The sequence below is a fragment of the Sander vitreus genome, chromosome 21 (assembly GCF_031162955.1).
Source record: "Sander vitreus isolate 19-12246 chromosome 21, sanVit1, whole genome shotgun sequence".
Lineage (NCBI taxonomy): Eukaryota > Metazoa > Chordata > Actinopteri > Perciformes > Percidae > Sander > Sander vitreus.
Genome location: NC_135875.1, coordinates 12,432,814 through 12,459,046, shown reverse-complemented (window position 1 = coordinate 12,459,046; position 26,233 = coordinate 12,432,814). Strand labels below are relative to the sequence as shown.

The following is a 26,233-nucleotide window of genomic DNA, read 5'->3' as shown; positions in this document are numbered from 1 at the left end:
CCTGCAGGTTACATAAATATATAATGGACTATTATAAATGTTGATTTTCCGCAGAGTTAATAAGTAAACTTGATCCAGCTAAAATGTTCTTACAGATGTAACATGCTCGCTGCTGGCCATCAATTAGTTTGGACTGTCTTAGCATTCTGATGTAAATTGAGGCTGTTAATGTGTTTATTAAGGTTATTGTGCGCATAGTCGCATGACGTCACGCCATCATGCCTTGCATCCCGAGCCTCTCAGTTTGTCATCAGAGTGGAGGACAGTCCGGATCAAACGGGGTCGTTTTGCCTTCGCACCTGCGAAACGGAATGGATTGTTGCTGATGGGGATGTATCATTTAAACTCAGTCCGTCCAGGTCACTGATGGGCATTAAAAGTTGAATTAATTCCTATTAAGTTGGACTGATTATGATTTAGAGTTTTGCTGCGATTTCCTCACTCATTTCGGTCGCGGCTGTAAAGTTTGGTCCTCCAACCCTCTGACAACTCCTGTGTGGAATCAAACACACCCGCGCTATCTATGTGACAGAGCAGCGGACCAAGAGAAGAGTAGCCTAGATGGGAGCAGAGTGAAGTGGAAATGGTCTACCATCAGCGCGTCTCTCTGTGTCTCACTTGTTTTTTCCAATCGTCCGAAACTCCGGCAGGTTTGCAAGATGTGGTTTTAGCTGCTGGACTCGGGTCGAGAGTTTGGATTCTCACTGTTGGATCTACAGGATGCATCATCACCTGAACCCACATAATGTGCAACCCGAAGAAAATCGGATCTGTTTGACAAGTTTATTTTAATCCCGAAACACCTCTATAAACCTTATACGAAGTCTTCTGAAGCGCAATGATTTTAACAACTTTTGTCATGATATTGTCCTTCCCGGGTAAGTCACGCATGCATCTGTTGATTTCTATCTTTCGGCTACAATAGCTATATAGTCTTGTTTTAAACGGCTCATGTTCCTTTTACAGTTCAACTCGCACACATTGGCAGTGAGGAATGAAAACGGGGAAACAAATTTGTTGGATCTGTTCTGATTGTTGAGGCACGATTGCAGAAAGTTTGTCTAATGCTTGCGTAGCCTATTGTGTGCATCTTTGTGTTATTTGGCAACAATGCAATGATGCAGCCTACTCTCCATATATATATAAAAACGTTAATTGACTGATCGGTTAGCCTGTTGTGTGTACAACAATCGACAAATGAGTTCACATCGTGCGCACAAATCTTTCTGACTTCCTTCTTTGTAACTCCCAGACTCAGTGTTCACCTTGAAGGGTGAGGGCAGCTCGTCCTCCCGGCCCGCCCGGCCGGACTGCGTAAAGGCCAGTGAACAATGTCTGAAGGAGTACAGCTGCAGCACCAAGTACCGGACGATGAGGCAGTGTGTGGCGGGCAGGGAAAACAACTTCAGCGCGGTCACCGGTACGGAGGCGCAGGGAGAGTGCCGCAGCGCTATAGATGCCATGAAGCAGAGCACCCTCAATAACTGCAGGTGTAGACGAGGCATGAAGAAGGAGAAAAACTGTCTCCGGATCTTTTGGAGCATATTTCAGAGTTTACAGGGTATGCAGAGCAAACTAATAATCATTAAAAATAATAATTTGATTGATTGAGCTTACTATTAAAAAAAAAAAAGTAGGCTATGAAGTATTCTGATCCTTTTACTTGGTAAAAGAAATACTCCATTACAGCCAAAGTAAAAGTCCTGCATTTAAATTGTACATTTGTACTCAAGTAAAAGTACAGAAATGTCATCAGAAAAATGTACTTATCAAACGAAAAAGCAATGCAGGCAAAATGGCCCCTGCCCTGTCATTGCTATTTTGTATTGGGTAATTATTAAGCATGAATGTGTATTAAGCAGTATTTCAATGCTGTAGCTGCAAGTGGAACTATTTTACTGCTTGTAGGTAGTTGAATCTGTGATGCAGTATTGTTATAAGCTTATCATACTGAATGCTTTGTTTGTGAAATCTGAAACTGCAAAGAAATGGTCAGATATATGCAGTGGAGTATACTATATATGTCCAAAATGTAGTTTAAAGTAGCCTATCTTAAAAGCGAAACAAACAAGGAAAGTAGGTACCTGAAACTTGTACTTCAGTAATTGTACTTTGATAACGTTCCTGTGAATCAGTCAAATTGCAGTAAGAAACGTCCTCAGAACCCAGTGTTAACCCTTTCTGAGATAGAGATAATTGTACTTGTAACAAAGTGAACCTAAGGTCAGCCTTGCTCATAACTTCTGCGTAATTACATAATGTTATTATTGTTTACAAAACAATAGTTAATTAACTAATTAACAGGGATTATCCAATTACCCATTTAGTATAATTGATATGTTAAAGAGTATTCAATAACATCCACCCACACAACATAACAAATGTTTACACATACATACACACCTTTTCCAGCTCATATTGTTGACAATATTTTTTTTTCCCATGCAGGTAATGATTTGCTAGAGTACTCTCCATATGAACCGGTCAATAGCCGGCTCTCAGATATCTTCCGCCTGGCCCCCATCATAGCTGGTAAGATGCTGCTTTTACGTTGCCGACACCCCTTAGGTTTGGACATTGTGCAAAGTTCAGTCACTGCGTACATAGACCCATTACTTCTCAGTTGTGCTTTAAACCCAGCTTAAGTCACCACATCACCAGTACAAATCTGTCACTATTTGACAACCACTCTTTTCTATTGCTGTCTGGTTTCAGGCTGCAGCTTTCAACGGCCATTATCCATCACAAAAGCTTTTATCTGCCACTGTGACCCACCGTATACAAAGCAGAGTAATTTAGTATATTTCACTTTCAGCTCTCAAAGCAATGATGAGGGGTTTGCATGTTTTTTTTGCTGGAAGTAGTATTTATGTGCTAGTTTTGAATTAATTATCCTTTTAGAGTAAAGTCTGTGTTGTTCGAGCTCCAGGAGCCTGCAGGGCGAAATGCCTGGATTATAAAAAAAAGAAAGCAGAAATGTTGCTTGCAGTTTGTTGTTGCGAATCTAAATGCCATACGTGTCCTCAAATGTCAATGGAGTGCAGGTGGATTTGGGAGCATACACCTAGGTAGGCCCATATTTAAATACCACACACACACACACACACACACACACACACACACACACACACACACACACACACACACACACACACACACACATACACATACAAATACACACACACACACACACACACAGATGAGTAATTAACCATCTGTCTGCGTTCAATGGCACTGATAGAACAAGAGCTGTGTGTGTGACAAGTGCAGCGCTCTCTGGCACTCTTCAGTGTTGGGCTTTCTGGCTGGAGGAGGGTGTCTTCTGCACAGGCCAGCTACCATTTCAGTGGGGGGGAAAAAATGGTCATTTGATTCTTTCTCTCCCTCTCTGGCTCTCTCTCGCTCTCTCTCGCTCTGTCTGGCTCTCGCTGTGATTGAATCCACTTAGTGTATCAAAGTGGCTCTGCGCCACATGCGGTGACATAATGGCTAACTGTATTTCAAACAGAGAGTAAAGAAAAATTTATTGGAATTCAGATTTCTTTCTAGTGCTGGAATAGTGCAAATATCGGTCTAGCAATGCGAGACTAAGAAGAATTGCAAGAAAAGAGAAGTTGGAAAAGTGGTTAAGGATTCATGAGGCTTTTACATAATGGGAATACTATTGAAACAGTAAAACAAATCCAGGATTATTAAAAGGTGGCGATGTAAAAGCAGCGTGAAATCTGCAGGTAATTTTTTACGAAATAATTTGCTTGATGTAACTAGAGACAGCAGATCCCACTGAACAAATGTGAAATGTTTTAATCTTTATTAAGATATATTCAAAAATCTGATCTGCTGCTAATGTGCACTTCTATCAAAGTCAATGACTTAGAATATTGAAGACATGCCAGTTTAACTTGTGTTTTATCATTATTAGGTTCTATTATATTATAAGAAATCTCGATGTGTATGTGAGCAGATAAATCGAGAGATGAAGCTGGAGCTGAGTAGCCCATTTAATGTATAGCAGTGTAAACAGCCAAAGGCTCTAAGAAAAAATAAATCACTTAATGGGTTAGATATCAAGAATCCATTTGCCATAAGTGACCTCATTCCTGTTTGCAACTAAGCAGGGCTTCAGGCAATCCACAGTGTAAAATAATGCACATGAGAGCAACATAGAATGGTCCATGTTATCCCATGGGTCAACTGCTAAAACATGATCCTCACTACTCTGAATGGCTGAAAGTCAATGTTTGTTATTATACATTTAATTAATTTTTACTTAAAATAAGTTTCAGCAAAATGTAATTGTTTTAACAGTCCTCCAATCCTGTTTTTGATTTTAGATTTTATGTAATAGCTTTAAATCGACATGTTAAAGTTGCAAAAGTTTTCTCATCTTCATATAAATGACATTACTAAATGTAAATATCTAGCAACAAGATATCAACAAGACTAAGAGTCTACAGCTATTCCAGCGACTCTATGAAGCTGTACTTAAGCACATTGGTGTTTTGACTAAATGCTAACGGCGGTAAGATTGCATGCTCACAATGACAATCTAACATGCTGATGTTAAACAGGTATGTTCATCATGTTCACCATCTTAATTTATCATGCTAATATTTGCTAATTAGCACTAAACACAGTACAGCTGAGGCTGATAGGAATGGCATTAATTTGGCATCACCAAAGTGATTAGAAATCCTTCAAGAACCATAAATATCTGTACCAGATTTCATGGCAATCCATCCAATAGTTCTTTTAGCCAATCGTAAAGGTTAGAGGTTAAGTCAGGGGATCACTAAACTCAGTAGGAATCATCCTCTGGGGACAATGAATGTCTTTATTGCAACCAATCCAGTAGTTAAGATATTTTAGTCTGGACCAAAGTGGTTGACTAACCGGCAGACTGGCATTGCTATCCATAGAGCCATGCTACGAGTACGGCTAAAAAACAAAGACACCATAATTAGTTTCCCACTCGACTACTACTGTAGTATGACTCCTTTCTGTTTTGAGTACTACCTTTGTTGTCACTTTTCATCATTTATGACTTCTGCCGAAAGCTTTATGATGTTTTTAAAACATTATTAATAATATATAGTCTCCAGTCTATATATAGTCTCCAGGAACAGCTGAAATTAAATGCTCCGTCATTTAGAAATCAATGAACAAGTGCCTTTCAGAGATGTAACACAATGCTGTTGTGCAGACTAAGGGAACGATGGGAGAACTGCCCTTAACAAAAAGGGAAAACAGCTCCTGTACAACACATTGTTTATCAATCAATCAATCAAATTTATTTATAAAGCACTTTAAAAAAACAACCAATGTTGCACAAGGTGCTGTATAGGATAAAGTAGAAATAATTTAAAACATTTACAACATCTGCACAAAAATGTCAGCCTCAGCTGGGAAATGCCCAATTTTAAGAAGAGATTTAAAATTAGACAGTGAAGAAGCCTGTCTAATAGGCAGAGGTAGGTCATTCCATCTTTTTGGAGCTGCCACAGCAAAGGCATGATCCCCTTTAAGGGCCACTCAGGCGCAGTTGTTCAGCTGACCTGAGTGAGCGGGTCAGAGTATAGGGGTGAAGCAACTCAGACAGGTAGGATGGGGCAAGACCATTTAAGGATTTAAACACAAGTGGAGTGAAGCTAAAACTGGGGTAATGTGCTCATATTTACGTGCTCCAGTTAAGAGACGCGCCACAACGTTTTGCACCATCTGGAGATGAGCAACAGATGAGGCACTGATGCCTACATATAGGGCGTTACAGTAATCCAACCGAGTGGTCACAAAGGCGTGTATTACTGTCTCAAAGTGCTGCCTAGTAAGAATCGGCTTTATTTTGGCTAACTGTCGTAATTGGAAAAAGCCTGCTTTAACCCCTACCCCAATCTTTGTCAAGCTTAAGATCAGTGTCAATTTTAACCCCTAAATTGGTAACGGTTGCCTTGACATATTGAGTCAAGGGACCCAGGTCGACAAAAGGGGTCCCAGTGTGGATACCAAAAACCCTCACTTCCGTTTTTGTTTCATTAAAACTTAAAAAGTTAGAAGCCATCCAGGCCTTTATGTCATCCATGCATTCGAGCAGTGGTCTGAGAGAGTTGCTCTTTTTAAGGGGCATATAGATCTAGCTGTCGTCAGCATAGCAGTGGAATAGAATGCCATGCTTCCTAAGTATGGAACCAAGCGGGAGCAGATAGAGAGAGAAAAGAAGAGGGCCTAAAACTGAGCCCTGTGGGACCTCACACAAGAGAGGAGCAGAGGAGGACACCGAGTCACCACAGCTGATACAGAAAGTGTGACCTTCCAAATAGGACCTGAAAATTATTTACCAGGGTACTCAAGGCCACCAACAAGGAAAACTCGAATTACTACATTCCACTGAGCTAAAGACAACTTCAGAGGAAGAAGAGGAAGAATTGCTGCAGGGTATATCTTGTACAATCACATTCCCAACTTACAGTATAAGTAAGATACTTTTTAGAGACAAGATTAACTGATTCTGCATTTCCTCAACAAGTCTGAAACCAGTGGTATAAGAACAAATTACATCCCATTGTTGGAGTCGCACTTACTGTTTATAAGAATACGCAAGGGAAAAAACTAATTTCATTCTGCCTTTAATTGTGTTCTCACTGCTTCCCCTTGAAAATGATAGAATATACTTAAAATCACTTTATTTGCTTCTAGTGCTTATTTGAACGTGAATATGTCAATCAGTGTTAGAGCATTTAAGAATATAGCCATGTCTCTATGCAGACACACCTCTTGTACTCTATTTCAATAAACTCCTGACATTCATGTTCCTATGATGCTATAACCACTATGAATCGGAGCACATTTTCTTAACTGCATGAATGTTTACAGTTTCAGAGTGACAAACTTCAGAAGATTTCAAAAAGCCCTCCAGCCAGTTTCTCAATTTACATGTAAGCAGCTACTCTGGCAGAGGTAATCTCACTTGTACTGGCCCTACCACTGAGCCCAGTACCTATCCCCTCTCCTCCCAGTCTATTCTTGTAGCTCATCAGTAGTCTTACAGAGAATCAAGTCAGTGAACAAGAGATGAAGCCTGGCATGATAGTTTTCCATTGCAAAGATCTCCAGAATAATTCAGTGGGTCTAGTTGCCTGAAGCAACAGATTCATCCTCTGTAGTTTTTGTCCTCTGTCACTGATCCTGGCCTGCCTGTGCACTTTGTATACTGTATATGAGCAAACTGCTCCAGCTAAATATCAGAGTAGAAGAAACATTTTTAATCTGCTGATCCTTTTATACAAGACTGCTTTCAGCCATATCAGCGAATCATCTGGAGGCATTTCCTTTCACACACTTCTCCTTTGTTTTCTTTCTGCCCCTCTGTGACCGCAGAATAACACAATTTATTCCAACTGAGTTATCAGAAGGAGCTTGTAACCCAATAATAGACACAAGTTGTGGATTATAAATCTGAAATTCACTTAGACGCTGCATGATCAAATATTAAAGCATTTAGTGACATGAAGTGAAACCAACGTTATCCTTTTTATTAGCAAGCTTATAATATTTTACTTCTTCATAATAGAATGCATAATATAATTGTTTCATATAACATGAGATATCTGAACAGTGCATAAAGCACTTAAAGTTGGCTGCACCCAGGGGAAACTGTGTACCCAGGGGTGGACACAATAACACCAACATCTGTTAAATAAACTGTAATCTAAGATGTATGGACACCTCTAACATGACACACCATATTTACAGTGTTGCAATATTTTGTATGTGTGATGGTATTATGTAGAATGCAACAGAAAATGTATTTAATGACTTTAGAGGGCAACATGAAAAAATTAAATAAAATCACAATAGCAAAAAGGCCTTCTCCCGATATCAATATATTTCATAATACTTTAGATTTGGAAAATTGCATGTCAATAGTTCACTGGACTGCATTAAAATTGCACATACTTGAGAATGCCTGCTTTTCAGCACATGCCAAAGTGTCCTTGGGCAAGATCCTGAACCCCAAATTGCTCCCAATGGTCAGGCCAGCACCTTGCATCGTAGCCCGCTGCCATTGGTGTGTGACTCTGTGAGTCACTAAATGAGAAAATGAATTTCAAATCGTACTATTGACGATTAATAATTAATATGAAGTCCAGCACGATTTTCAGTTTGTGCTGAGAGTAGTTTATTATGAAAAGACATAATGTTACTCTTGTGTTTAGGGGACATTACATGAAATGGTAAGGTGTAACATACCTGAAACTGACTTTGCTACTGTGTTTTGACAATTTGATTTGGCCACATCATGCAAAACAAAAATAATATGTGATCAAATGAATCATGGCAAGAATGTCATGGAGCAAATACTATCATCAAAGTCGATCTACAACCATGGGTGATGCGGGCAATGGCTAATCATGGCTTTGAGATAAGAAAATAAAACGCTGTAGGCTGCAGGTGACACAGAATAATGTTTTCGGTCAGGCATGGAATTATTTGATGTGAGCTAACCACACCCTGCACCCACGCGCACAAACACGTACACGCACAATCAGTCTTACTGTGTGCATGTCTGTTACATAGAGACCCTCATCTACATACAAATCACCCTGCACACATTCATACATTGACAGTGACATACACATCCTCTCAGTGCCCCAGGCTTTCCTTACATCTTTCAGATTAATGTATACGTGCATGAATATATAGTTTCATAGTTTTAACTACTAATGCTTAAAAGTAGGAAGGAAGAAAAAAAAAGTCCCCAACAGTAATATTATTCGACAACTGCTGAAGGTGAGACAATGCATAGACAGTTATATTTTTTATTGGCTGAGCTGAATATAACTGGTTTTCTGAAAAACAGAAAGCAAAAGTGGGCCTGGGCATCCACATATCTGACTCAGGCACTGCATCGACAGGTGCAACCATTGGGCTCGTACCTGCTTTCACTCCCATATCCTGCAGTTATTGTAGCGTTATACTGTATATTGTCGAGTCATCTTAACTAGGGATCGACCGATACTAGTTTTTCAGAGGCGATATCAATACCGATTATTAGTAGTTAATGAAGCCGTTAACCAATATTTTGAACAGATATGCATTTACATTAAAAAATTAAAATCTTTTAGTCAAAATTAACGTTTTGGAATGTTACAAACTCCAACACAAAAGTTTGTTTTAATGCTTCAGGCAAGTATGTAACAAAACTGAAACACTAAACATAATACACATTAAAAATAAATCAATGAATAAATACTAAAATAGCTTCCTGAAGTCTAAACATGCTAACAGTTTATTGCAGGTGTTGCAGACTGCTTACAGAGCTGTAGCGGAGCCAAAGTAGTGCACTTTTTAATTCATTAACTTTATCGGTTATCGGTAAAATAAAACACTGATACAAATAGTCTGCAAATTGCCAAATATCGGCCCAGATAACCGGCCAGGCCGATAATTGGTCGATCCCTAATCTTAACCTTAACTCAATGTTAACCATATCTTATATCAGAATCATACTTAATATGGCAGACATGAGCAATGCACAGGGTATTGCACTTCTGAATGAGTACAGGATGAATGACAGACTGGAGGATTAAATGAAATAGAAAAAAGAATAGTTGATGCAGTATAAACTAAGTGAGATTTTGCTAATTACATAGGTGCACTTAATAAATGGGTCTTGGGTCTGGTCATAAATACTGAGACACTGGCGTGGATTTAGTGATGCTGGCAAGAAGCTTGATAGAAGGCAGGGTGCCATGAAGGAGTGGGCCCTGACCACTGCTTTTTCTTTCCATTATGGGAGATGATGAAGAGGGCACTAAGTAAAGGTATTAGTTTAAAAGGATTAAATAAGGCAGTGATACATTGTGAAGAGGATTTTAGACCATTGCATATAGAGGCTCTGCAATATAGTTATGTTGTGGTTATCAGTATTTGGGATGGTTAATTTTGGGGACAATTAAAATAAACTGTAGAATCAAGAGAGGTTTAGACATTTTGTCCAAACATTACATGTCAAATATACATATTATAAATACTGTTGCTTGCAATATGGCTGAACTCAGGTGCAACACAGTTGTCATTCATCTTTGACCTCTGAGAAAATAAACTCACCTCACTGTGTGTCACATAAAACTAGGCATCATCTGCATAAAAAAGTGGCTTATTGGAGACAATGCTACAGAGAGGGAATGTAAGACTAATAATATTGATTCAACAAAACAAAATATTGAGAAATTATAACTGCATTTTACAGAATGCTTAACTAGACCCTCTTAAAAACCAGTTACAAACAGAAAAGTCAAAAGACAATGAAATCAATTTATAAAAATCAGAAACCCTGATACCCATTCAATATGTATTAAATGAACACACACTCTTGTTCTCTGGCTTTGTTCTCAGTGGCATGACCTTACAATGCTGATCATCTTCATTGACTGAGCTACTAGTTTTAACTGACTATGTACACTGGGCTTCAACGTAATCCAGACTTTTTAAATGCACGTTGCCTCGAGATCTCCATGCACACAGTTGGCTCTTGAGGTTTGCTCTGAGGGTCACACTAATACTCTGTATTACTATAATCTGTGTACCATGGATATGGGAGGATTTACTTTTTATGTCAGACACAGATAAAAAGAGCAATTCCATGACCACATGTTCCTATCTATGTTCTTGAATTAGAATATTTAGAGAACAAAGAAAAAGTAGGCTTGAGCAATTGCTTGGCAGAACATTATTATCCAGAACTGTGACACTGGAATTAAACCCTATAGAGAAAAGAGGTTTAAGGACCAGCTCTACTGCTTCTGATCTCACCACCCCCATGTTTAATGGTAGCATTAGTCCAGGAAATTCTGTTGGAGCTCTTTATTTCATGTATCCTGTGCAAAGAGAGGATTAATCCATCTAAGCCTGCATCTACAGACATAAGCAAAAAGAAATAAGGGGATTGCACAATTAGATGCACAAGGCTTGGATGCTGCAAACCATGCAGCCAATGTCAGGCGTTTTACCGCTATTCTCGTCTGGCACACACTCTAATATGGCCCACATTTGCAGCATTGTTTGCTGGTATGATTTTAATTATGTCAAAGTCTTTTTGCGATTGGCATTTTTAAAAATATTTTTTGACATTGTAAAGATCAAACAATTAATCAATTAACTTAAAAAATACTAGTCACAGTCCAAGGTTTTCCTCATAAAGTGTTAATTTAGTCTACCAGCTGTTCTCAGTAAATACAGTGCTGAAGAGGCCAGATGCAAACCTTTGAAGAGATTTTTTTCTAGGTCCAGACTTCACCTCACCTATATTTAAGAGCTCATAGGCCAGTACACTAACACCGATGCATGCCATGGGTCAAATAAGCTTACACAATTTGAACATGCTTAAGCCCACTGATCTGAAATAGTGTTTTTAGTAATTACTTATGTAAAATGTTGTATATACACTGCTAAACCTTCACAGGCATTTCCTAAGATATTACAAACATTGGACGTCTTGGCAGCTGTACAATAGAATGGTTTGCTTCTCATATTCTGACATTTACCTTAGTGGACGCAGCCCCCCAGGACACCATAATTAACCTCTTATTTGAGATTCATATTTAACCCTACCTGACTGGCGGTCTTTCAAAAGGTCTTTTGTATCAACCTATTAGAAGTCAAAGGGTCAGATTTCAGTGTTTACTACACTGGTTTTTATTTGGTCTACACCAATGGCAACATGGTGGTCTTGCTCAGGGGGTGCAACTTAAGAAGGTTGAGTGAAATTGTTTTTTTCTTAAGCCTGTAGGTCTTTTAACAAGATAGGTTATATTTCAGGGGGACATATAGGATTGCAGTTCTTGGTATGCACTGCAAGGTCAATAGACTAACTTGAATAATGTTTAGTTAAATTAATGAATGTATACTTTATATAAGTTTAAATGATATGTTGGAACAGTATTGTAGGAATAATTGTTTACAAATCACCATTTTTGGTAGTTGATGGGCTTTTTCTTAAAGATTAATTTAAAAATGTCTGGCATTTCTCTCTGCACTTTATACTGTAGAAACATGACCATTAAGACCGTCATTGGATTACAGAAACAGGCAAAGATTGTTTTCTTATGATTACAATCACAGTGCAAGCAGCATAACAACAAAGCATAGACCATGGCATAGCCCTGTTTATATGAGTCATTGCCAATATTGTTGATTGTTGAACTTTTTAACACCATATCAACATTATCATGATTCTCCCATAAACTTGAATCGGTTCTGGGAGACAGTAAAACATGGATTGTACTCTTGAAAAAGAGAAACTGTGACCCCAAAATTAGCTTATTAAATGCAAAAATGCTCCTAATGGAAAAGGTATTTTCCTGCCGTGGGGTTGCGTCTTTGGAGTCACACTGTGACCTACAGCTCAATCTTCTTACTCACACTTAGCTCGGGCTACATGCACACACACACACACACACACACACACACACACACACACACACACACACACACACGGCACATTTACAACCATGTTTTAGTCCAAGAGTAAGAACTTTTAAAAAAAGTATGTTTTTAATACAACTAAGGTAAGCATTTCGCTGTTGGTAACTGTAATTAAGCTAGAACTGTCACACCTATGGCTCGAGAGCTACAAACAGCCACTCAAGGATCACAGCCCACATCTCTAGGCACTTGTCAGATGTAAGTAATGGGTTTTGTAATATGTGATTAACCCAAGGTTCAGATTTAATCATGGCTGTTTTTGTGGTGCATGAAAGAGTGCAGTGAGCGTCAATTCCACCTCAAAAGGCAGAATTACAGAATTCACTCTTCCATGTCGAAGCTGAGGATACAGTTTGCGTTACTATGCAGAACCCAGTCGAGCAGGAAGGACTTTATACCAACAAATAAAAAAAATGAGATGTGAGTCATTATGTTGGCCAAAGAGTGCTTTTGCTGTGCTATAATGGAAAAACAGGCATAGAGGGACGGAAGCAAAGATAGTTCACTTGGTTTATGCAACTCTAGTCTATATCCTTGACGTTCCACTTCATGGATTGCTCCGGGGCCACAGGAAACAGGTATTTTCGCTGATGTCCGTTTCCTTCCGCTTTCTTTGTGTTGGAATTTTAAACTCTGGTGGATTTATGAGGACTATGGTTGACTGCTCCTCAGATCTCTGCATGTTAAAATGGGACAGCTAGCTAGACTATCTGTCCAATCAGAGTTTTCTCTTGCACGACTATTTCACAGCGGCTCTGCGCGGGGCTTAGCGCTGCCCAAGATGATTGTGATTGGTTTAAAGAAATGCCAATAAACCAGAGCATGTTTTTCGCCCATTCTGGAATGCTATGTGGACTAGCTAGACCCTCCTCCGCTCCGCAGCGTGTGGATGGTCTGGCAAAGCAAGACTTAAAAACTCAAAGCCCCCTCCGAGGGAGCAGGTGTTTGTATTTAAGGAAAACAAAATCACCCGTGATTTACCTGCATAAGATCTGATGAGAGAAAACAGCAGCCGTCACACAAGCACACAATGGAATATACAGATAAGAGTAGTGGAATGTTTGGTAATGCTCTGAATACTAAGGGTTTGAGTGTTTGTCTAATTCAGAGAGATGAGAGGTCAGTGTGGTATAAATGTGTCTCTATGTTGCTCAGACAGCGGTTTGATCATAAATGCCAGACCTAATTAGGTCTGAAAGGGGGATCTGATAACAACCCGAAGTACACCATTTAGTTGGAGAATTTGAGTTCAAACGTGTACCAAAGCAAAAGATACAACCAATTTGTGCGATAGCTCAGCTCCCATACAATTTCTCTTTTCCAGTTTCAAACAGGCATATAGTAAATTATGCAATTCTAGTAAAAAATTGTGAGGACTGGTTTTAAATACATAAAACAGATTAATGGTCACTTCCCATCATTTGGAAAACACATGTCAATAGTGACACAATAGATTGAATTGTATCTACATTTGAGTGTATTTTCACCTAAGAGACACTGAGAAACTTTCTCAGGACTGTGGATAGAAATGGAGTTGTGCAATTTTTCAGGTGCAATGTAATTAACTCCCTGAGGTCTAAGGGCATTTTCACATATCTTCTTAAATTAACTTTTTAAGATATTTGCATATAACTAATTCATATTTTGTTTCATATCAGAATGTTCAGAACAAACTCAGCTTTCCGTATAGTGAAGCCCACATCTTTTCTAGAGCAATGTGTAAAGAGATAATTTGGCACTAAAGTTGAAATGTTGATGTTGGCTATTTGAAATTTCTCAAATCTCTTTTGAAAACAAACCTTAACTTATGATGTGTCGTACGAATTGTTTTGATGCTTGAAATGAGTTTACCAAAGTCTAAGGTTATACGTATATGATTAAAATAGTAAATGAAGTCTGAAATGACATTTTTTAATATCGCTTTTTGATTAGGAGTTTTGTCAAACACCGTTTGGACGCGCCGTAGCGTCTTTCGTCCTCAGAGGGTTAAACTGTCAGGGACACATGATGAAAATGAGGATTATGAATGTAACATCCTTTCAAATAATTGCATTTCAGGACAATATTATTTCTTTCCGTTTTTCATTTGAAACGACTCAAATAATTCTCTACATCTCTTGTTTGCACTGTATCCTCTTATGTCATTTACTCACAATTATGTCATTTTGATGTACTGATCATTTATGAGGCGTAAACAACAATGTAACCTGTCCAGGAAAGCAATAATTCTGACATGACAAAACGATGCGTCTCTCCTCTCTTAGTTGAGCCTGCATCTACAAAGGAGAACAACTGTCTCAACGCTGCTAAGGCCTGCAACCTGAATGACACATGTAAGAAATACCGCTCGGCTTACATCAACCCCTGTACTAGCAGGGTGTCTGCTTCTGAGTTCTGCAACAAGCGCAAATGCCACAAGGCCCTGCGGCAGTTCTTTGACAAGGTAATTAAGTATGTTCATTTTGAGAGCTATTTGCAGCTTTTGTGTGTGTTTGATTTTGTAGTTACTGCTCAAATCAACATCTAAACCACAACCACGTCAAATGAAAAATGCTATTGTAAGTGCAATTTCACATTGAGCCGAATTTGAATCCAATCTCTCGGTAAAATTCTGTTACCTATCATAACGCTTACAGTAACTCCAATTAACGCTACTATTTTCGTTGGGAACTTGGGAGGAAGCCATAGTGGGTCTAAAGTCTTTATGTTCATGTTTTGTCACTATTTAACTACAAGGTAACTGGGTAAGGAAAGTTACTTACAATAACTACTCTTGTACAGGTGGAAGCTGCATTGAAAGTTGAAGATGTTTTTAGACGCAAGAAAGAGGACAACTTTGCAGATATCAATGGACACCTTATTTATCTTTTCTTTCCAAAAATAAAGGTTCCAACGAAATACAGCTATGGGATGCTGTTTTGCTCCTGTCCAGCGGGGGATCAGACAGCATGTGCAGAACGCCGGCGACAAACAATTGTACCCATCTGCTCCTATGAGGATAAAGACAAACCTAACTGTCTGTCTCTTCAGAACACATGCAAGACCAACTACATCTGCAGGTCAGAAGGCACAGAGGGATCCTTAATAGATATTCAGTCTAATGTTCTTTATCCCAGCGTGTGTTTTTACTATTAAATTATTGAACCATTGCTTATAAATGTGACAAAGCACTTAGCCTAGTATAAGCTTGACATCTGACAACAGCATCAGGAAATTAGCATCTATAATTTGTATCTCTATTGTTTTTAGGTCAAGGCTGGCAGACTTCATGAGCAACTGTCAGCCAGAAGCTCACTCCATATCCGGCTGTCTGAGGGAGAACTATGCTGACTGTCTGCTGTCTTACTCAGGTCTCATTGGTATGTTCTCTGAAGCATTTATAAATTGGCTTCAGAATTTGCTGGATAAATTATAAAGCTAGACTGGTAACTGGACATATAGCTGGACTATTAATGATGTTTTTTAAGATTTGCTTTGTGCCCGTCCCATTGCTCAACAAACTGTGAAATCTATTCAGATAAACTTGCTGCAAGGAAGTTTTTTTTTTAAATCATAGACATTATATGTCAGTCAATCATTAAGCTATTAAACTTGTTTCTATTTTTTCTCATTATTAGCAGTGTGATGATGGATAACGCTTTAATCAGATTTTTTTCCTACACCAAGAGAAATTAGGGGTGTAAATCACACAGTATATCACAACACCATATTATAGCCATTCTTAGGACAATGATACAATATTTTGATATCACGAAGTCTGCCACGATACGATTTCGATTTGATTCAATTCAGGGGCCTGCGACCGATACGACACAATATTATATGCCCATTTAACAAATCAGTTACATACATACATATATATATATATATATATATATATATATATATATAAAACAACTAAAATGTGATTTCAAAATGTCATTACTAAGATGTTCCAGACATTTAAATTAAAAACAAACTTCTCTTTTTAATAAAAAGAATAAATACAAAGTTGGAATTTCAAAATAAAGGTGCATCTTAAAGATGATGACATTTATCGATATTTTCACTTTGTATCGATTACATTGGATCGTTGAGGAATGAATCAATATATTGATCCAGATCAATGCATTGTTACCCCCCTAACAGTCTTATAAGTTTTATAAGATAGACTATAACCTAGTTCTTTATAGCTAAAAGTACAGTGGTAACATTTTACCATGACGTAGTCACTGTACAGCTATGGCCTTCTTCACACAGTTAGGGTTGGATAATTCACTTGTTCACACAGCTACACTTGTTAAAGAATGAATACACTTCTGTACAAGTATGTCATCGTGAATCAAAACTCTTGAATCTTAAACTATGAACACACCATTGTCATATGACAACACACTCTACACATACTATGGTGTTTTATTATAGATTACATTGTTGCACAGGCACTGCTTCTTTGTAGGCATTTATGCTAACCCACAAGCTATGTAACAGTTCTTTTACAGATGTTAACTAGCAACTAAATAACTTTATCTTAATTTATTCTCTATAGCAGTGTGCAGAAGTAGTGCTTACTTCCTTTTGTTCAGTCTTTCTTCCATCAGCAGGTTCCATTATGTAGAAAGGAAACATGTTTTAATAATTGAGATTGGAATGGAGGGCAACAGTGACCAATTGCAAACTCAACAGGCAGACATTTTAATCTAGTCCAGTCATATGCTTCTTCACACAGGTTACACCCTCTAATGGGGCCCCATGGCTTAAACACTTATCTCTGTCTCTTCACACAGAAATCTGCATGTACTTGCACAGCTAATAAGTATGAGCCTACTCAACCCCCATGCTTCCTATAAAAAGGCAACGGATTTATTCAGTTACATCAAGATGACAAAATAGCCAGAAATGGTTTAATGTGGCTTTCTGCCCATGAAGTACAATGTGCCCCAGTTTGGTCACCACTGTTGACTCCCAATAGGTGGTAAGCAACAGCAGCCCTTAAAACACTTTTAACAACACTCTCCAGAGCTGCAGTTTGCCACCTTTGCTGACATCACTACATCTTTGAAAAATGTACATGTTGTTGAACAGGCCATGTCACATAATAATGGGGATACTGTACAAGTCAGTGAGGCTTATCATAAGCACTAGGGCTGCACAATATGAGGAAAATATGCGATATGCGATAACGTTGTTGAGATATTAAGATATTAAAGTGTACTCAGTTCTGATATTTTCAGTGTTCTGCCAAAATACAACTAACTGCTTGTTACATTTAAAACAAATAAAAGGAAATCATTTCTAACATTATTTTATTGAACATTGAATTGAACATAAAAGGCACCACTCAATACATTTTAATTTACATTTAGTGAACTGATATTTTCTTTCAACTAACACAAAAAATCTCAGTGTCTATCGCGATATGTTGCAGCCTTTCCGATATGTATATTGTGCTAGTTGATATTGCGACGATGATAAATAAAAACAATATATTGTGCAGTCTATAATAGGCACCCTATAATATTGAATAAGCTCATTCTCAATGAGTCAATTTCATTTATTATACAGGAAAATTTAAGAGCAACAATTAAGTTACAATAAACGGGCCTGACTCAGTTTAAAAACTGGTTTACAGCAGGTTCCTGTTCTGCAGCAACATAGAACAATGAACACAATTTCGGCACATTTATACAGGACCTGTATAACCTATAGTGACCTAAACATTCAAAATGTGTGAAACCAAAAGAGCCCTGTTATAGAGGGTTTCAACTATGATAATGAGACTACAGTTACAATGACTGTTGACTTCTCTTTTATGCTGCAGGTACAGTGATGACACCAAATTATGTGCGATCCCTTGGTCTTACCCTGTCACCATGGTGTGACTGCGGCAGCAGTGGGAACAGCAAGCCAGACTGTGACAGATTTGCTGAGTTTTTCACCAACAATCGATGCCTACGTGAGTTCCCGAACTGCAGAAATGAATTTCCTTTCCAACCTTGCACTATTCTTCACCGCATAGGGCAATGACCATTTGTATTGTTGTCTAGACTTAAATTGGCCTTTTGAAATTGTTGACTGGGAGATGATGACTAGAAACTGCAATAGTAGTAGATGATGGTCTATCATGTGTTCTCCCTTCAAATACAGTTTCTGTTACTTTGACTGTTGTGTAAGGAACAGCGTCTTGAGTAGGGTTGGGCATCGTTTGGATTTTAACGATTCTGATTCCAATTCCAATTCTTCCTTTTCGATTCCGGTTCTCGACGATTCTCGATTCCGATTCTTTGAGGGGTGGAGTTGAAACGGGTCACATGTCTATTTTCACAAAAAAGAGGAACGTTTTATTTTGAGTCAATGGTGGTTTGCTGTTTTACTGCTTTTTCAATGTAAAATAAAGCCACACTAGAGCGCTGCTTACTGTGCTCCAAGGCTGCAACACAACAAGCGCCTGGCCGCTACAGAAACCAAAACTTGCACATATTAAATTGGGAAGCGATGATCGGATATCAAACCAAATCCTCTAAATGATTCCAAATGATTCCAATAAAGAAACTCTTCCGATGGAATCGTAATTTTTTTAAACGATTCCAAGTAGGAATCGGTTCTCGATGCCCAAACCTAGTCTTGAGCATTTATTTTGTTTGTTTTTCACTCATATGTGAGTATGAGTGGTATTTAGTGGCATTTCTACATTCAAACTCCAAGTCATAAGAGTATAAAATTTATTTTGCCCATGGAAAGGTATCTTTGATTAAATGTCAAATAAATGAGAAATTTACATTACATAATTTTAGAAGTTTTCTTATTTCAGGCGGTTATGAAGTTCATTTTTGTGAACCATAGCCATTATATGCAGACACTGCTTTTAAAAAAGGCTCTTGAGGAAGGTCAAGTGATTTATTTCCCTACACAATTATCTAAAGTATTAATTATAAGCAGCTTTTAGTTGGACATGAACAAAATGTTTTTGGCCATGCCACTTCCACTTATTTCTAAGAAAAGGACAGCAAACATCTGCTAACTTGTTATGTTGATGTGCAGACTATATTATTAAAAACAAGGTTTATGGTGAATTCTGGTAGATAGTACGGTGGCCCTGAAGTGCAAATCACAACAGCAAATAGAAAAACGCAACAGCAAATCATAAAACACAACGGCAAATAGGAAAACACGACAGCAAATAGGAAAACACGACAGCAAATAGGAAAACACGACAGCAAATAGGAAAACACGACAACAAATAAGAAAACACGACAGCAAATAGGAAAACATGACAGCAAATATGAAAACACGACAACAAATAGGAAAACACGACAGCATGTCTGTCTTTTAACAGGAAGGAGAGGTGAAAAACACGGAAAAGCGCCTACTTTTAACAGAGAGACAGTCCGTCTGTCCAATCAGGAGGCTCCGTCCTCTGCAAGATAGGCCCTACCTTTTCCGGTAGAAGTTAATGCTGTCGTGTTTTCCTATTTGTTGTCGTGTTTTCATATTTGCTGTCGTGTTTTCATATTTGCCGTTATGTTTTCATATTTGCCGTCGTGTTTTATGATTTGCTGTTGCGTTTTTCTATTTGCTGTTGTGATTTGCACTTCAGGGCCACTGTAAGATAGTGCTTATTACAGGTACTTATAACAATCTATAATTAAATCAAAGTAATGACATTGGATGCATATTTTGTCACATTTCATTTCATTACATGATGTATTCTAGTAATTCATAGATTTTGTACAGGATAAAGAATGCCACTGATTAATATACTATTTTCTTGCAGGTAATGCCATCCAGGCATTTGGCAATGGCACTGATGTTGGAGTTTGGCAACCCCAACCCCCGATTCAGCCTACTGTACTAGAGCCTAGCATCACTCGGAAGGGAAAAGAACGAACTAATAATGCACTGGATGCACTGACAGACATGACCAAACTGGATCTTGATGACGACTCATCATATCACATCTGTGGGACCTTACAGGTGAATTCTTTTAAGTAAAGTAAGAGTTTAAAAAGTAGCATTTCTGTGTTTTAAATATAGGATGCATCTTTCTTGCTAACTTACAACACAGAGGTTTTTTTAAGGAAAAGAACAAACATGGAATCTTTCCACAACATGTTTTGATTACTTTCCGCGCTTTTCGTCCGTGTAAATTTTGAAGTCATCAGAAACCTCTCAAAACTTCTGAGTGAAAGTGCCTGACTCTAAATTGAGACCTAAATATCAGGTACAGATCTATTCAGAGCATCTGTCTGAGTGTCAGATGCCTGGCTCTGTCACCTTGATGGATCAGGGATGGTGTTATGGTGGCATGCACAGAATCCCCCCTCCTGGGCAGAAAGATGAGACGTCAGTGTGGAGTCAAAGTTCCAAAGCTGTCATGTCAAAGCTAATTGGTTGCCACAGTAACATCAGAAATGGCCCACAGGGCTTGTGTGTGTGTGTGTGTGTGTGTGTGTGTGTGTGTGTGTGTGTGTGTGTGTGTGTGTGTGTGTGTGTGTGTGTGTGTGTGTGTACGCAGTGTCATTGTAAGGATGTAGCACATACCCCAGATTGAGGTTTTAGTTTACTTAAATCCCTGTTAGCTTTGTAAAACCTATACATACATATATAAATATATATATATATGGCTGCTATATATATATATATATATATAAACATAATTATGAGTAAACTGAGTTCCTCTGAAAGTGACTCAACAAAATTAAAGCCTACAAAAGTATAGATCGAAAGTTTATTTTTGACCTTGCAAAAACCGTGGTTGACAAAACAACCTCACCACAAGGTCCATTAATGGACATTCTGATCATATCGCACGATCTTCCTCAGCAGACGATGTTTGCACACTTGTCATGCTTTGTAAATGTCTACATCTTCAGCTCCATTGAGTTATTTGAACTACCGTTTCCCAGGTACTAGTTATAGTTTTTTCCCTGTAAACTGACATTTCTTCTTAGATCTAACTCATTTAATTCAACATGTGTCTAAACATACAGTATGCATGAGTCTCAGAGACCTTGCTTACCAGAAATTCCAATGTGACTTTAAAAAGTGCTACCAGAAATGTCTATAGCAGTCACACGATGCAAAATGGTTATTAGTTTTGAAATATCAATCGCAATTGTAGAAAATCAATTCAGTATGCTGATTTTGACATTTAGTATCATAAATTGCATGTTTTGCTTAAATGTGCTTATAGGTACTCCAGCTCCTTTGGAACGGTTTGGCTTTGCCAACACACTTCAGACCTCTGCTATTCTCTTCTGATAAATACTATGGGGCTACATTTTTTTAAATGAGATGATATCACATACTTTAAGGGAGACTATCTATCATATTGGCTTTTAATAGCGATAATATGATTTATCACTAGTAAAAACATCCTCCCAAGAGGAAAGACCTCCTATAGAGCAATTAATCACTCTTCTCCAGAATCCTGGTTCACAGAATTCTTTCTACTTAAGAACCAACGCGTGGAGTGTTCATTATGTTCCCAAACCACCATAGAGTCACTTTATCATTTTCTGTACTCCATCTGTATCTGTGAGTGTGCATTTGTTTGTGTGTGTGCAAATGTATGTGGGTATATTTACAGTGTGTGTGGCTCAAAAGGTTTGGAGCAGTCTGAAAAAAAGTTTGAATGTATTAAACTATCATAACCTTGAGCTGGCACAAACAGAGGATCTCACACAAACAAACTTTTACACAAACACACACTCGAATCTTACAAGTCTTGCTCGAGGAGGATGATTATACAAAGAGGTTTATGTCGGTCTAAACTATGGGAATTGGGGTGGGGGGCAAGTATTATCATAAATCTCATTGTGTGTATTTGCTACTGTGGCAGTGGCAGTTTGGCTCAATGCAGTAATGATTTTGCTCGACCTTGCGTTACTTTGAAGACTCTGCCCTTCCTTTAGCCACAGTTAAACTTCCAGACAAAGACAATTTCTTCATTCCACTGCACTGAGACTGGCTAATGAATAATAATGTCTGCTGTATTTTTATAGGATTTTTGCACCATCATCAGCCAGTCTGTGATCTTGACAGACAAGTAAAAACAATTAAAAAAAATAATGGAAGTTAATGTTTCTCTGCCTTCTCCTCCACGTTTTCTTTCTTCTAGGCCCAAAAACTGGTGTCAAATCTAACAGTGGATACTGCTCAATGTGAGGTAAGAATTGTTTTATTCAGTCCATTCCATTCGAGCCCAAACAATATTTGTGAGCCCGATAAAGATATTGATATTTGAAAGTGACAAGAAATCTGATATAAAATATTTTTATGTGGATCCCTTAAATTTAAAGAACAAAAATATGCACTGAGCTCAACATTTTACAGTCTAAAAATAAACGTATAGATGCTCTCTGGTAGACAAATTCCGTAAAGGCAACACTGCAAACATATCTTTATAGAATTTTCCTGTACTGCAATGTCTTGTGATGCAACAACTGACAAATGCAGAAACACAAATTAATCTGTGTAACGAGTTGTTCCATCCAAATGTAGCTCAGTTGACAAAATTTTACCAAATATGCAAAAGAAAAAGCAAATAAATGCCCACTTTATTACATTTTGGTTTTAAATCGCTACATTTCCAACTCAGTCAGGTGTAAAAACTTTTTTCCAGCATTTTTCTGACCTGTCTTACATGTACAATGCCATTGGTATCCAAATTTACAAAATAATCCAAAATAAATGTATTGTTAAACAAGCTACACATATTCACAGTGAAGCCCTCAGCAAAAAAAAAAAATCCATTTCAAAGTAGTGTGTCAACTTTCCACTCATAGTAACACTAAAACTCTGGTCTTTTCCCTCAGAACCATCAACTGGATGAGTCTAGTGACTCCAATTCCGGTGCTAGAAGCTCAGCAGCTGAACTCTCAAGTATGCACCTGGCATTAGCCTTGGCATTAACGCCAATAGTATTACGGCTTGAAGATTTCCAGCTTTTGTAGGATCTGAGGACTGTGGATCAACCCTCTTCTCTCAAAGTGGTTCAACTCATTTTGATTTAGACATTTGCCAAAGTGCAACACCTACATTTTTCTTGAAATGGAAATGAGAAAACACAGCACGGTAAGAGCACTAAAATCATAGACAACAGTGGATTATTATTATCTGAGGAGTCCATGTTTACTGTAGCTGAGATATCAGCTCATTCGCCTTCCATGCCTCGTGGGGGCAATTTGGTGACTTCAAGAATGAGATTCACGCTGAGGAACACACATTTTTTTTGGGAGTTAAACCCTGTGATCTGATAAGCATGTGAATAAATTCACTTCTTTGAATGTGTTGCAATTAGTGCACATTTGACTGAATGGACTGCCAAAATGCTTAACAGTGTTGAAAGTGGATCATTCTCTGCATAACTGTGCTTTGATCTGTCCAGCCAATAAACATGCTTTAGTTCAACAAAAGGAAAACTAAGTGTTGATATAAAAGTGCTGGTCTATAATATGTCAAAAGGGACAGCTAACAAATTTCATAGACACACTGTATGGAATATGATTCATAAAACATTTTAACTCCTTTAAAATCCCATAACATTTTGTCAGAGTTTCCTCAAAGGACAAAGACATATCAGCCAAACGAAAACAAAAAAAAAAGTTACAATTTTCTCTTCTACATGTTCCATACTAGGTATAGATCCGGTTTGTAGATTTGATTGTTATGGTGGTTTGTGGTTTTATCACATCACCTCTAAAAGAACATTTTGTACATATGATACATAAAGTGTACACTATTACAGTATGCTGCTGTTAGCTTGTAACATATTGTCTGTAATGTTTTTGAGAGTCTATGTTAGTATCTGGTGACTGAGGCCTCTCAGCGTTATCCAGTGTAGCTATGATTTATAAAGTGTGACGGGGTACGATTCATTAATAATGTGGTTACAGATATGACTATTGTGTGATTATATTTTGATTGCAAAGTGCATAATGTTATCTTAAACAGTATTTTTCTTGAGGAATATCGAACTCTGTAATTCTGAATCTGTAACAATAAGAAGAACATTACAAAAGTGTCTTTAATGGCTAAAAAAAAGAAATGTTGTTTTTCTGTCCTACTTTTGATGGTTTGATCCAGATTCTTCAGACTGCCAGATTTTACTTTCACATTATTGTGTCCTGGTAGAGAGCAAAAGGACAAGGGTTTGATGAATAAAAAATGTGTAGTGTACATATCCACAAGTAGAGCAAATGCCAAAAGACAAAAGCCAGTAGACATAAATTGCTAGCAATTACTACTGATGCAAATGGCCAAGTTAAAAACAAGTACATAATTATTATAAAAGTAATGAAACCCCTAATTATCAGACATTCAAAGGATGTACAACATAATGACGATGAACACTAAAAACTTGTTTTTAAACATCCTAACATTTCTAAAAAAAAAAATAATAAAAAGAAAATGTGTATCTGTTAAAATCACTTTGATCCCTGTAGACATCTAGCCATACCAGCCTACACATGAAGACATATCATAAAGGAGGCCACTTTTATGTACAAGTAGCCATGAAAAATACTTTAAGATTTGGTGAACAGTGAAACAGCTGAAATAAAATTGGTGAACAGTGACTCATGCTGGTTTCTACAATCAACAGCAAATGATACATTCTGTTTTGGGCTTATATCAATCCTTTCCCCCCAATGCTAGTTTATCTGTATTTTTAGCAACTACTGTGGGATGGACTCTTGTAAAGCAGGATTATACGATAGCACCAGGCAGACAGACCGCTATTGTCAGTCAGATCACATCAGTCCCTGTGCAGAGTGACACAGGCGGACAAGGACGCAGCCTGTAGAGGACAGACTGCTCAGTGGACAGGACGGGGACACGTCTCGCCAAGAACATGACACACCTGTTTTTGGCACAGTGATGGAACACTTGACCTAGAGAGCGAGAGCCTAAGATTTATTAGACGTGTCACAGAACTGAAAGAGACAAAATATGCTCCTCATGTTATGCATGAGATGAAAATGGCAACTGTCCATTCAAACTGATATAAGAGGGAAGTAAAGTGATTGGGGAGAATCTAACACGTTACTTCTAACAAATCCTTGTAATAATTTGAGACTATACAAAACATGTTGTTAGAAATGGTGCACTTTAAAAGGAATCGTTCAACATATTGGGAGATATGCTTTTTCCTCTGTGCCTTAGAGCTTTATTGATGTAGAAAAACTTCAAAAAAGATCTTCAGTAGGAGTGAAATGAGTTTGGGGCTTGGAGTCACAGACAGGATAGGGAAGTCTCTAGGTATTAAACAATAGACTAACACAATGTTGGATGTTTTAAATTACAAATAGACTGTATATCACCAGCTTCATTTATAAAAGGTAGATATCCACCATTTGACATGTGGCACTAATCAAGCACAGGGGTCTTTACCATGGAAATACAAGTCTAAAATAATGTTTAACAGGCCATTTTTATTTTTGTTTGTTCAATGTCCGTGTGCTTGTTCATTTAAGTCATGTTCATCTTGTTTCAGATTCTGAAAATGGATATTAGGCATTTTGTAAATAAAGAAACTCTCTCAAACTATCACAGCACTATTCAAATGTCCAAACTCGTGAACCTCTTCATGGGATTTGATTATAATACCATTACATTCAGAGATGTGACTGACATTACAATTGAACTGTTGAGGTTCTTAGAATGCAACACACATCATAGTTCACTGAAGCCTCGAGACAAGAATAGTTGTCATTAAAACCCATGATAAATATTATTGCTCACCAGGTTTACTGTTTCATGCCATAAAGCC

The 26,233-nt window shown here is 37.9% G+C and overlaps 1 protein-coding gene across 1 annotated transcript; it reads left to right on the top strand.

Moving 5' to 3' along the window:
• The first annotated feature begins 266 nt into the window (after nt 1-266).
• On the top strand, nt 267-25,978 carry gfra1b (gdnf family receptor alpha 1b). Its single transcript, XM_078280000.1, has 10 exons — nt 267-878; nt 1,253-1,561; nt 2,449-2,532; nt 14,748-14,926; nt 15,370-15,542; nt 15,733-15,842; nt 18,284-18,418; nt 20,237-20,436; nt 22,583-22,630; nt 23,280-25,978. Exons 1-10 carry the CDS (start codon nt 839-841, stop codon nt 23,415-23,417), a joined length of 1,416 nt encoding a protein of 471 aa, XP_078136126.1. The 5' UTR covers nt 267-838; the 3' UTR covers nt 23,418-25,978.
• The last annotated feature ends 255 nt before the right edge of the window (nt 25,979-26,233 follow it).

Coding starts and splice junctions, on each gene's coding strand:
- gfra1b (XM_078280000.1), top strand. CDS start 839: ATGATTTTAACAACTTTTGTCATGATATTGTCCTTCCCGG. Junction 15,543..15,732: donor AAGACCAACTACATCTGCAG/GTCAGAAGGCAC, acceptor TATTGTTTTTAG/GTCAAGGCTGGCAGACTTCA. Junction 18,419..20,236: donor CACCAACAATCGATGCCTAC/GTGAGTTCCCGA, acceptor ATTTTCTTGCAG/GTAATGCCATCCAGGCATTT.